The following is a 13,965-nucleotide window of genomic DNA, read 5'->3' as shown; positions in this document are numbered from 1 at the left end:
AGGACGCACCTAGTTTTTTGGGGGGGAAATAAAGGGGAAAAAAATTCCTTTATTTCCCCCCCCAAAACCAGGTCGGGGAAACCGAACCAGGTCGGGGAACAGTGGTATGGCGGCACTCCGCCTCCGCGCTGTCCCCCGAGCTTGTGGGGCTGGCCGATGTCTGCCTGAAGCACAGGGCGCTCTGCTTCAGGGCCCCTTCGCGCCAGGCGGCAGGCTGCTATCCGCAGCCTAGGGAGCCCTGCGGGAACTCCCGCGGGCTCCCCAGGCTTGCTGATAAGCTTCCTGAAGCCTGGAGAGCGAGAGGGGTCGGTGCGCACCGACCCCTCTCGCTCTCCAAGCTTCAGCGAAAGCCTGTATTCGCCCCATAGGACGCACACAGATTTCCCCTTCATTTTTGGAGGGGAAAAAGTGCGTCCTATAGGGCGAAAAATACGGTAATCTTGCCTCTTTAGCAGGTTATGCCCAGAAGTCCACCCAATCACTGGTGTGACTTACAAGCAGCCACCCTAAACACTTTCAAAGAGGGAGACAGGCCAACTAAATTGGGAGAACTAGTGGGGAAAGCCCATGGACGCACTGGACTCGAGCCCCGTTGACTTGAACTTAATGGCTATGAACGTGCTGAACCGGAGACCTCTGGGCCACAACCCCCGGAAACACTCAGCCTCTAGCCACCAAGGGCTTCATGCTCCCTCGGGCCCAATTGCAGGCAACAGGAAATAGCAAAGTCGCTGGTATGTTAAACTCAAAGCTGGAGAATTGTTGCTTTAAAGCTCTCCAACCCACAGGAATGCGATGGAGCCCAGGAGAGGGAATTCAAGCCCATGGGCTCACAATCTTTCCTGAAGAATGGAAGGCTCTAAGGCAGCATGTGGACTGCATTGCTAAGTGCACCCCAGAAGAAGGAAACCCATGGTGACTAAGGGGTTGGCTGCGTCTAGAGATGTTGCTCAGTGGTTATGATCATTCTGGTTATACACATGTGGGAGCGGAAGGCCCTTAATTTGAGTAAGGAATGATCCTCTGCCTTAGCAACAGAATCTTCCTGTTCTCCACTGCCCTTTGTGAGTTTTCATTAGTCAACAATTCTACGCATAACTGTCCCGTCTCCTCCGCAAATGGACTTGAATGTCAAGACAGAAGTCAATCCATCATATGTAACATTCTAAGAAAGCTCGACAGGTTACAGCTTTGGGGAGGGGATGGTATCTCATAATAAATAAAATGCTCTCTCAATAGAGGCAAATGTGGGTGAAAGAGGTTTTTCAGTCTTGAAGGTGTTATGCACATATATGCACAATCTTATTGATGATATAATTTCTTTTAAAACAAAGAAGGAGGCTCTGCACAGACACAGAACCCTTAGGAGGAGCTGCATAGAGACCGCGAAGAAGTGTGCTTTTTGTCTGAAAATCCACATAGTTTACTCAAGTGTGATACAGGACCCACCGCATAGTATAGGGATGGAGGGACTGCAGTCCTCCAGATGTTGGACCACAACTCCCAGCATTCCTGAGCATTGGCCATGCTGGCTGGGGCTGGGGCTGAGGCAAGTTGGGGGTCTAACAACAGCTGAAGAGTCACAAGTTCCCTCATCCCTGTATAGCACTGGTCTTTGAACAAATTGCATAGATTTGACACGTTCAGGCAAAATCTGCTTTTCACTTTTATTCCTCTCTGGGAACTATTCCAAAAGCCATCACATAGACACAAAACATGAACTCTCCCAGATTATTTTTTCTTTAAAAACACAAAAAACCCCAGTCTACATTTCCAGATTCTCTACCATAACAAAGACAAGCAATTAAGCCTTTGTGCAAGAAATAGGGGTGGGGATGGGGAGAGAAGCTTTGCAGAAACCTTAACAAGATCACCTTGAACCCAGAACAAATTCATACAACCACTAAAACTATAAATGTTCCCGTTAAATTAGTAAAAAAAAAAAGTGTGTTAAATCACCTTACATGCTCACCTCTTTCTGCTCAACCTGCAGTGCGGTTTTTAAAATGTCCCTAAGTTGAATTAATTGCTTTCTTTCTTCATCCTGCACTTGCTTAATCTGCAGCGAAGACACAACAGAAGCTTGAAATAAACTGGGAGGGCTTCTACTTGTCAGTACAAACCTTGATGCAGAGGTGATGTTCCTGTACCCTTAAGCAGCACATCCACTGACACTTGGGAATGGGGAAGGCCAGGAAGGCCCTGCTCTCCCCTTCACATGCTCAGGCACCATCACACAGATGCTTCTGGTTCCACTGGACAATCTCCTCCCCGCCCCATACAACAGTCGTATAATAAGACCAAATGCCCTGCAAGACATAACTAGGAGAGGGAGGGAGTCAGGCTGGCTGGCTGGCTAAAATACCATCACATGGCTGCTGTGAGGTGAGAAATTGCCCTTTCTACTGGTCCTCCTCAAGGTTTGCTAAACCTTGTCCATCTGCAAGACAGCCGTTTTGAGCTCATAATTTAAAAAGTTGTGTTTCTTTTCTCTCTCTTTCATTCTATTCTCCACTCTCTCCTGACTACTGTTTCTTTATGGGTCCATCTCTTTCCCCGCTGAAATTTTTAGAAGTTGTGAAGGTGTGTGCTGCTTTTTATGGCTTTATTTTGTTTTTTATTATTATTAATTTTAAGAGACTCTCTGGAGTCTCCAGTTGGAAAGCAAAGTATGCAAATGTAACAAGTAATATGAGGGAGATATGGTTACTTACTGTGTGGAGATCTGTGGAGAGCTTCTCTATCGATGGTTTTAAACTTTCAACTGCTTTCAGGCCATCCTGAAAAAAGCTTTGGAAGAAAAATAAAATAAAAAGGAGTACAAAATTAACTTAAGATGCCTGAAATTTCCTGAATGGAAAAGACAAAGCATTGATCAGTGTGTGTGCGTGCGCACGCAACACACTAATTAAATTTGAAAATCTGTAAAAAAACTTGATCACAAAACACATTTTCTTTAGGTGCCTCTGCGATATGGAATCTACACCCTTTTTGTGAAACAAAAGGAACAGGCAAGATTCAGTAGTCTTAGGGAAGAGGACAGTTGACCTATATCTCTTGGGCTCCTGTGGGATTTTTGTCTTAGAGATTTTCATGACAAGAGCAGAATTCAAATGTGGAAATGGAAAAATGCTATCTGATGTTTTGAGAAAAGGGGCTGATTAAAATATCCCCGTTGCGATATTTGATGCAACAATATTTCACCATCACTATTTTACCAACTAACCCAAACTTAACGAAAAACAAGAAGACTGAAATGGTACAAAGGGGTTTCAAAACTCTCTTACGTAAAATAAAAATATGCTCTTCATGACTTCATTCTGGAGTTTCTGGCTGTCATCCATAGTAGTCATTTAAATTCAGGTAAAGGAACAGCACCCATACAGATGTATTGGGGATTTTCACTGCTGTTCTGCCCAATAAGGCAAGCTTGCCTTTCAGTTGTTGCTGCCTGAGAGAGCTGCAGCAATTGAAACCACAAAGAAATCTCTGTCTTCTTGTGTGTAATTTTCTGAAACACATTTAAACTCCTGCTTTGGATCATGGCCACACAACAGTTGTTTACAGCCAATATTATATTCTCCTGGGTTTCTATAGGTTCATTAACATGTAAGTCAATATATGACCCAAGCCAGTTTTTGTGCCTTTATGTGAGATGTGAGAACAGTGCCAATAGTTCACACTGTATGCACTGAATCTGGTAGATAACTAAGGATGCAATCCTAACCCCTTTCCCCCTTCCTGGTGTGACTCTGCGGAGTGGCACCGCCACTGCCACCATCTGCTCTTGGCAGTTATGGCGAATAATGTTGGGAGAGAGGCAATAGTGTCTGATCCCTGCACCAGCTCCAGGTGGCCCACAATCCAGGGTTAGCTCAGTCCCATTTTGCTCTGTTTCAGGTCTTTCCATGAGCCTCTACTGATGGGGATACTACCAGCTGGCCTCTTTCCCACCTGCCCATTTGGTGGCCAGCAGCAGGCTGATTCAGCTGGCAAAATTGAGCAAAGGGACACCTCCATACAATTCAACTCACACACACACCCAAAATCCCCCAGCATAAAGGAGGTTTGGATTGCTCTGTCTGCCATCAAAGCAAGCCATGTTTAGATTAGACTTGGCAGTTGCTTGTGCTTCTAAAAACTTCCATAGATATGCAGAAAAAGAAAGGCCTTTCCTTCCCATTTTTATGTTAGGGTCATCTCTGAATGACAGCAAAGAAACATGGAGCGCGTTATTCATGTCGGAGCGCCATATGCATAAGGGAGCCCCTTATGGAGCTTTTGACTGGGAGGGTTATATTTATTGCTACTGGTAGACACAAAGGCTTTGCCTTTGAAATATTGACATTTGGAGTCCACAGACATCTATGATTTGGGAGTTTTATACAGAACCAAAGCTCTATCGTTCTCCCTGTCGCTGCATTACCTTAGCTAAGTGTCAGGGAACTGCCATCGGAAGGAAGGGAAGTGAAAGGGCTCACACAGGTTGGGAGAGACTCAGCAGCTGAAGAGGGAACCAGTAGGGGGAGAGGAGCTGGGCTGAGGGAAAGGGAGCTGGAGGGATGGCTCAGAGACACTTCCAGCGAAAACAGTGGGGAGGTTTCAGGACCTCCTGTAGGGACACCCACTCCTCGCCGGAAACTGTCACGCAGAGAGTCCAGAAGACGTGTTTCCGTTAAGGAGCTTTTATGTTGGAAGCGATTCCGAAAGCAACCACTGTCGGAATCTGCCAGCGACTGACGGAGCCATGTTTAAGGGGCTCCGTTACAGACAGAGGTTTGCAAACTTGACCAAACTCTGAGGGACTAGGATTTTACACACAAGCAGCTCATCGTCCCACCACAGCATTCCGACAGTCTTCGTGAGCAGCTTGTGCAGGAGAAGGCATCATGAGCAACCCAGCCGGAACCGGAGAAGCAGGAGCTGGAGCGGGTCCAAGCCTGGAAGAAAGGTACCGGGTGTTGGAGGTCCAGCTAGCGCTGCAGACGGCGAGGCTTGAGGAGAGGAGGGCTCAGGATGCAGACAAAAAGGGGAAAGACACCCAGCTCGTCAGAAAGGTACCAGGATTGGTGCAGAAGTTTGGGGGGGAGCCCAAAGACTATCATGGCTTTCGGACAGAGATGCAATATGCCCTCAATCTGCAGTTTGATGAATTCCCTGACGAGGAATCAAGAGTGGCTTTCGTGATTGGGCATCTTGAAAAGGGGGCGAGAGACTGGGTTAGACCCCTGATGGCAGCGAATAGTGACGTCCTAAAGGACACGATGAAGTTCTTTCGCGCCATGGATCTGATGTTTTCCAGCGATATTGAACAGGGAGTGGTCCGCAGACAGTTAATGGCTTGCAAACAGGGGAGCCGATCTGTCCGTGAGTACTGGACTGAATTCACCATGTTGATCCATAAATTGGGGTGGGATCTATCGGCGGAACCCATTCAAATGCTTTTTGAAGAAGGGCTTTCTTCGGCTGTGAAAGACGAACTTTCCCGGGCGCCCAGGGCGGAGTCTATGGACCAGCTGACCAAATCAGCGCTGACCATAGGAGCGCGCCAGGAGGCGAGAGCATTGGAGAGGCGGGAAGGGAAGGGGGAACGTTGGAAGGAGTTCCGCATTCCAGACATTCCAGAGCCAACTTTCCCGCCGGCAGAGCCGATGGAAATCGGAACAGCGCGCGCGCGCGCAGTTTCAAAGCCCAGTGAGGGGGGAAAGAAGGAGGGAAAAGGCGCCCGGAAATGCTATCTCTGCCAACAGCCAGGTCACTTTGCCAGAGTCTGCCCCCAGAGGAAGGAATGGCAAGGGATGGTAGGAGCTGTGGAGGGAAGAGAGGAAGAAATACCGAAGCAAGTAAAAGCCAACGCCTGGCTGCCACCGTCGGGGCACAGCAGTCAGGCCAAAGAGCAGTGAAAGTGCCCACGCCAGAACCTCCTAAACCCGCCCTAGTGATAGAAGTGGCGCTAGAGCTGCCAAACGGACACCCTCTAAAGATAAAGGCGCTGTTGGACTCAGGCAGCTCCTGCAATTTCATGAGCAAAGAGTTTGCAGCTGAACACCAGATACAGACGATCCCTTTAAGCAACCCCCTGCAGGTGACCACGATCGATGGCAGGGAGCTGTTGGGAGGAGAAGTCAGCTTGCAGACCGTCCCAATGATAATGAAGGTGGCAAGGCACACCGAACTGATAGCGTTTAATGTGGCCACCTTGGGAGGAGCTCCCATTATATTGGGGATGAGCTGGCTAGCGTTACATGATCCGCTGGTGGGCTGGCATCAGAGAGTGGTTTCTTTTGGTTCAGCACATTGCTTAGAACACTGCAAAGAGGGAAAGGGTTTGGCAGGGGCCCAAGCCACCCTAGCAGGGACTGAAGTAACGGAGAACGTGAAGGTACCACGACAATACGCAGATCTCCGCGACGTCTTCAGCGAAAGGGAAGCTGACCAATTACCCCCGCATAGACCCTTTGACTGTCAAATCAATTTACTCCCTGGGGCACAGCTCCCTGTAGGCAAGCTGTACGCCATGTCAGACAGAGAGATGCAGGAGCTAAGAGAGTTCATTGACAAGAACCTGAAGAGAGGGTTCATCAGAGAGTCCAGGGCGGTGGGGGGCAGCCCAGTGTTTTTTGTGGATAAAAAAAACACGAACAAGCCGAGGCTTGTGTGTGACTTCAGGGCCTTAAATGCAGTGTCAGAACCAGTGGCTTTCCCTATGCCCAGGATTGACGACATTTTGACAAGGGTCAGGAAGGGAAAGATTTTTACTAAACTGGACCTAAGGGGGGCGTACAACCTGATACGAATAAGGAAGGGGGATGAATGGAAAACCACCATGTTCACCCCTTTGGGGGCATTTGAATATTTAGTTATGCCCTTCGGCCTACAAGGAGGCTCCGCGTGCTTTCAATCGTTTATGAACCACGTCCTGGGGCCTTTGCTTTACAAGAATTGTGTGGCCTTCTTAGACGACGTGTTGGTGTATTCTGAGAATGAGGAGCAGCATGTGAGAGACGTCAGAGAAGTGTTGAGCAGGCTGCAAGCCAACCAGCTGTGGGTGAAACTGGAGAAGTGTCAGTTTCATACCAAGGAGGTGGAATTCCTGGGGTATCGCCTGTCAGACAAGGGATTGGCCATGGATCCCGGCAAGGTCCAGGCGGTGCTGGAATGGAAAACACCCAAAACAAGGAAGGATGTGCAGAGGTTCCTAGGATTTGGGAACTTCTATCGTAAGTTCATCCGAAACTTTGCCCACCTGACGGCGCCCATTACGGACTGTCTCAGCAGTAAGAAGAAGTTCGTTTGGACTGAGGAGGCGGAGCGAGCATTTGAGGAACTAAAAAGGGCCTTCGCCTCGGAACAACAACTCCTGCATGTGGATTTACAAAAACCGATGAGAGTGGAAACTGACGCATCAGACAGAGCGATTGGGGCGGTGCTTCTGCAGCCAGGGAAGGAGGAGTCAGAGTGGAGACCGTGTGCCTTTTTTTCGCGAAAGCTGAACAAATCCGAGAGGAACTACACGGTGTATGACCGAGAACTACTAGCCATTCATGAGGCGTTCCGGAGATGGAGGCACCTGCTAATTGGCGCACAACATAAGGTGCAAGTGTGCACTGACCACAAGAACCTAGAGTATTGGAGGACGGCACGAGTGCTCAACCAACGGCAAGTGAGATGGGCCCAGGAGTTCTCCAAATTTAACTTTGAGATTTGTTACGTGCCAGGCCCAGAGAACATTAGGGCGGACGCTCTCTCACGCAAACCTGAATATTTGGAGGAGGAGGGAGCACCCGAAGAGAGACATGTCATTCCAGAGGACCGCTGGGTGTGTGGGGCGGCATTGGTGGGACAAAGAGAACTGGTAGAGGAAACAGAGAATGATGAATACGCCCAGAATAAGCTCAGAGGTCTTAGGGGTGAGGGAGAGGAACCAGGGGGTTTCGAGGAAAGAAATGGAGCTTTGTATTACAAAGGGGCACTGTATATCCCTGAAGGAGACTTAAGGGGGAGGGTACTCAAGCAGTTGCACGACAGCCCCACGGCGGGGCATTTTGGACAACACAAAACCATGTGGTTGGTCACCAGGGAATTTTGGTGGCCTAAGGTGAGGGAAGATGTACGGGAGTATGTAAGAGGGTGTGAGCAATGCCAGCGAGCCAAAGGGGAGAGGCGGGCACCGGCGGGGCTATTAGAACCCTTACCAACCCCAGAACGACCTTGGGAGGCAGTGTCGATAGATTTTATGACTGATCTGCCGAAGTCCAAGGGGAAAACAGCCATCATGGTGGTGGTAGACCTACTAACAAAGATGTGCCACTTTGTAGCCTGCTCGCATGCAGTCACGGCGGAAGAGACAGCGAAGTTATTTGTAGAACACATTTTTAGGTTGCACGGGGTGCCATTGAGGGTGGTCTCAGACCGAGGAAAACAATTTACTTCCAGGTTCTGGAGGAAGCTCATGAGCTTACTGCAGGTGGAGGTCAACTTTTCGACTGCCCGGCACCCTGAAACCAACGGGCAGGCGGAAAGAGCAAACGGGGTCCTCCAGCAATACCTGAGGTGTTATGTCAATGACAGAGAGAATGACTGGGTAGAAAAGTTGGCGCTGGCGGAATTTGCCTACAACAATGCCGAGAATGTGTCCACAGGGATGAGCCCCTTCTTGGCTAATTATGGGTGTCATCCCAGGGCTTTCCCAGGGGGAGAAGGGGAGAGATGGGGTGTCCCGGCAGCCGAGCATTTTGTAGAAGAAATGGAAGCAATCCATCGTCAGCTCCAACTCAACTTAGAAAGGGCGAAGGAAGAATACAAGAGGCAGGCAGACAAGAACCGAAGGGAAGGTGAAACCTTAAGGGTGGGAGATAGGGTGTGGCTGTCAACCCAAGGGTTGCCGTTCAAAGGAGGTTGTAAGAAATTAAGACCCAGGAGATTGGGTCCCTTTGAGGTCATTCAACAGGTCAACCCAGTGGCTTTCAGGCTCCGGTTACCCAACCACATGAAACTGCACCCAGTATTTCACAGGTCGTTACTGTCACCGTATGAGGGGGGACGAGAAGGGATGGCCACTCGGGGACCGGTCATAGAAGAAAGGGAATGCAGCAGCCATGTGGCAGAAATCCTCGACGCCAGATGGAAGGGGGATCAGGTGGAGTATTTGGTAGCGTGGGAAGGAGAACCGGAGTCAGAAAACACTTGGGTAATGGCAGAAGATATCAATGACGAGGTATTGATAGAAACGTTCCATCAAAGGTTCCCAAGGAAACCTCAGCCTGTGGAGAGGTTCCGGAGGGAATACTTTGGGACCACCGATGAGGAGGAGGAGTTGGAAGGATTCTCGGAATCGGAAGGGGAAGGGGAGATGGACTCTGAGGAGGAGGAGTACTTCGAGACCAGGAACCGCAACAGGTGGAGAGAAGTGTTCGGGACATCGGAAGATGAAGGAAGTTCATTCCGGGGTTTTGCCTCCTCACCGCCCGTAGAGGAGGGGGCGAGAGGGGATGAAGGGGGCCCTGGAGGGGAGGTGGATGTCAGGGAACTGCCATCGGAAGGAAGGGAAGTGAAAGGGCTCACACAGGTTGGGAGAGACTCAGCAGCTGAAGAGGGAACCAGTAGGGGGAGAGGAGCTGGGCTGAGGGAAAGGGAGCTGGAGGGATGGCTCAGAGACACTTCCAGCGAAAACAGTGGGGAGGTTTCAGGACCTCCTGTAGGGACACCCACTCCTCGCCGGAAACTGTCACGCAGAGAGTCCAGAAGACGTGTTTCCGTTAAGGAGCTTTTATGTTGGAAGCGATTCCGAAAGCAACCACTGTCGGAATCTGCCAGCGACTGACGGAGCCATGTTTAAGGGGCTCCGTTACAGACAGAGGTTTGCAAACTTGACCAAACTCTGAGGGACTAGGATTTTACACACAAGCAGCTCATCGTCCCATCACACTAAGGAAGGTCTGGAGAAGAAACCTTTGGTTCCATGCTCATTCACCTGACTAATCGTTCAACACACTGGGCTAGAATTCCTTTCTCTTTTTGAAGGCAGTAATACAAATATTGCGTTTAAATAATGCATGGGTTTTTTAATCAGTTGTTGCATGATTGTCCATTACAGGACTTAAACCTTTTGCTTTGGAATAAAAACGTCTGGAACATCTCACCGGGGGGGCGGATCACATTTCATCTTCAAGCTCTGCAGGGCAATGTTAAGTCTGAAACTTTATATATTGTGTGGTGGAACATTATTTTTCCTGTTAATACCAGGCACTTAACAACCATCAGCGGCCTCTTTTTTTGAAATGCTCGATAAATACTATGCATTTGGAATACATTTTTATGGTTGTCCCTTTCCCATTGTTTGATCTTTATCCCGTATGCCATTTCATTTCTTTTGCTGGGCTTTTGGTTTTATTGCGTCTGTATATTTGAAAAAAACGCTTCAATAAAAATGATTCCACTCTAAAAAGACAATACTGTACAGAACGGAACAAATCACAAAATGCGTATTTCGATAAAGGGGCATGGCTCAGAGGGACTGCATATGTTCTGCAAGCAGAAGGTTCCAGGTTCTAGGGAAGCCCAGCCAGATGGGCGGGGTATAAATAATAAATTATTATCATTATTATTACAATTTCCAGCACCTCCTGGCAGGGGTGGAGAGACCCCTGTCTGAAACCCCAGACAGCCACTGAACAGCAATGTGTAGACAATGCTGAGAGATAGATAGATCAATGCTCTGTCCCAGAATAAGGCAACTTCCTACATAAAGTGTATTGGTGACTTGACTGGCTGTTAAGTACTCTACTGCCTCTTTTAAAACATCCACCCTTTGGGAAGCGGATGCTAAAAACGAGTGAAAAGCCAGGGCTCTTGGCGCCCTGTTCCCAACGGTGTGCTTTTCCCACCCCTGTGAAACAGAACTCCTGTCAGTCGCTAGACACATTCTGCAAAATACGAAGGGTGGTATAGCTGACATGCCTCATTCCTTTTCGCAGATTACTAATCATGCCAAATGGCCATGTGGAAATTACGAATGAAAGACAACTGCATGGCTTGGTATTATCTGAGCCCAACGCCTCATTTCATTTGAAATAATACACCCAGCCGACCATAATTGACCTTTTAAACCATTCAGTCTGACGGAAGAACAGTAGTGAAATATACGTACAGCTGAGCTTGACAGATTTGTACATGTCACCTCCAAAAAAACATTAGTGCTACTATTCTGTCAGAGAAAGTAGGAAGAACAACGTTTCCAGAGAGCGTACAGTTACCAAGAGATAGAGAACGTACTTGCACTGTGCGTGGAAATACTTGATCAGGTTTTGAAGCAAGTCAACTCCTTTTTTAATCTTGATCTCATTGACTTTCAGCAGGTACTGTTAAAATAAATAAATAAATAAGGCACACAAAAACAATTATTAATTACTTTTTCAGAATGAGGGTCATAGAGCTAGTGACAATTAAACCATTTTAATTCTGAACAGTTCAAAGAAAAGAAATAGCGTTTTTTGGTGGGTGGGGTGGGAGGAATCCACCACAGATGGAGCAAATGCTGAAAAGGTTTTCTTCAGCTATCTAATGTAAGCAAGTGGAACGATAGGCCATGGTCCAAGGAACTAGTTCTGCACATCCAGAGCTTTATTATACAGTGGTACCTCGGGTTACAGATGCTTAAGGTTACAGACTCCGCTAACCCAGAAACAGTACCTTGGGTTAAGGACTTTGCTTCAGAATGAGAACAGAAATTGTGCTCTGGCAGCGCAGCAGCAGGAGGCCCCATTAGCTAAAGTGGTGCTTCAGGTTAAATACAGTTTCAGGTTAAGAACAGACCTCCAGAACGAATTAAGTTCGTAACCAGAGGCACCACTGTAGAGCAGCTCCCTCTGCCGCACGGCAAACTACTTTTTGTCTTTAGTGAACTGCTTTGTGAGGTCCCCCTGAAAAGCAGTATATAATGAATAACTTAAATAAAACGAACTACTTTTGAAAGCAAGGAGCATTTCTAAACAATTTGTGGCACAACACCGAGGATTTCTCAGATGATTATATCCATAATTCTCTGGAGTACTGGGGACATTTTTAATATATGAATAAGACCTGGTATTTAATTTAACATGACATGAAGGCTACCTAAGTCTTCAACTTCAGTTGTAGTTTGGCCCTAACATCTAAAGCATACAGTGGTACCTCGGGTTAAGTACTTAATTCGTTCCAGAGGTCCGTTCTTAACCTGAAACTGTTCTTAACCTGAAGCACCACTTTAGCTAATGGGGCCTCCTGCTGCTGCCGCGCCGCTGGAGCACGATTTCTGTTCTCATCCTGAAGCAAAGTTCTTAACCCGAGGTACTATTTCTGGGTTAGCGGAGTCTGTAACCTGAAGCGTCTGTAACCCGAGGTACCACTGTACTTGCTTGGAAATTAGCTTAGTTGAAATGTATGAGAGTCACACTGAACAGAGTGGATTTACGATTGTATTGTTGATCATGGTATCTCACCCACCATGAATGTGGGCACATGGTAAAAGGAAAAGGTAAAGGAACCCTGTGGGCACCCAGCTCATGTAAGCAAGGGACTGCATTGGTGCTGCTATTCCATCTTCCTTTAATTAATTTACTACATGTAAGGTCTCCAGCACAGCAGATTCAAGTTTAATTTACTGCGCAAACAAATCTTCTTTAGTAGCTCCTCACAAATTAAGACCAAGTATATTGATCCTAAGCGTCTAGCACTAATCAGCTTTGTTCATGTGAACACAGTATCAACTACTCTTCATTTTGGAAGCCCTATTAAAAATACAGTCAAACCATGGATTCTGAACACCTGTTTCGGAATGTTTCAGCTCCCGAACGCCGAAAACCTGGAAGTAAATGCTTTGGTTTTTGATCGTTTTTCGGAAACTGAACATCCGATGCGGCTTCCGCTGGATGCAGGAAGCTCCTGCAACCAATCGGAAGCCGCACCTCGGTTGTCGAACATTTTGGAAGCGTTTGGAAACAGTTTGACAAGTGAGGTTTGACTGTACCACAGAAACTATATATGACTTGCAATAAGCTTTTATGCACACACACCAAGTGCTTTTTCTTACTTTTCTACCTTACAATACCACATTGGGAGCTGCTATATTTCTGGTGGATATTTTAGGACTGAAAAGTTATTCGTATTTTTATATGGTGGCAGATAAGATACCAGAGAAGGAAAACCAGAACAAACCCAAATCCACACATTAAAATTATCTCTCTATGTCACAGAGCTCCTAACACATCTTTTTATATTATTTATGGTGTCTAAAACTCCCCAACTTTCTGCCTTAATTTTCGCCATGCAAGTGTTTTCTGCTTCTAAACTCCTATAGGTGTCATCCTATTAGTGCGCTCTACATGGGGCTACCTTTGAAGGTGACCCGGAAACTACAACTAATCCAGAATGCGGCAGCTAGACTGGTGACTGGGAACAGCTGCCGAGACCACATAACACCGGTCTTTAAAGACCTACACTGACTCCCAGTACGTTTCCGAGCACAATTTAAAGTGTTGGTGCTGACCTTTAAAGCCCTAAATGGCCTCGGTCCAGTATATCTGAAGTAGCGTCTCCACCCCCATCGTTGTGCCCGGACACTGAGGTCCAGCACCGAGGGCCTTCTGGCGGTTCCCTCACTGTGAGAAGCCAAGTTACAGGGAACCAGGCAGAGGGCCTTCTTGGTAGTGGTGCCCACCCTGTGGAACGCCCTCCCACCAGATGTCAAAGAGAACAACAACCACCACACTTTTAGAAGACATCTGAAGGCAACCCTGTTTAGGGAAGCTTTTAATGTTTGATGGATTACTGTATCTTAATAATTTGTTGGAAGCTGCCAAGAGTGGCTGGGGAAGCCCAGCCAGATGGGCAGGGTATAAATAATAAATTATTATTATTATTATTATTATTATTATTATTATTATTATCCGCTTGGTCAAATTCTTTCAAGTTGAAGAAACTTAACAC

The 13,965-nt window shown here is 47.4% G+C and overlaps 1 protein-coding gene across 6 annotated transcripts in view; it reads right to left on the bottom strand.

Annotated features, from left to right (window-relative positions):
- ASAP2 (ArfGAP with SH3 domain, ankyrin repeat and PH domain 2) overlaps window positions 1-13,965 on the bottom strand; it is a 505,514-nt gene that overhangs the window by 41,836 nt on the left and 449,713 nt on the right. For all 6 annotated transcript variants that reach the window (XM_080999021.1, XM_080999023.1, XM_080999024.1 and 3 more), the window contains exons 7-9: window positions 11,275-11,360; window positions 2,715-2,790; window positions 1,973-2,059 (exon numbers count right to left, since the gene is read on the bottom strand). In XM_080999021.1, coding sequence (XP_080855147.1) covers window positions 1,973-2,059; window positions 2,715-2,790; window positions 11,275-11,360 — 249 coding nt within the window. The remainder of the gene's footprint in view (window positions 1-1,972; window positions 2,060-2,714; window positions 2,791-11,274; window positions 11,361-13,965) is intronic.

The sequence above is a fragment of the Podarcis pityusensis genome, assembly GCF_964106645.2.
Source record: "Podarcis pityusensis genome assembly, chromosome: 3".
Lineage (NCBI taxonomy): Eukaryota > Metazoa > Chordata > Lepidosauria > Squamata > Lacertidae > Podarcis > Podarcis pityusensis.
This window is presented reverse-complemented; position numbering and strand designations above follow the sequence as displayed.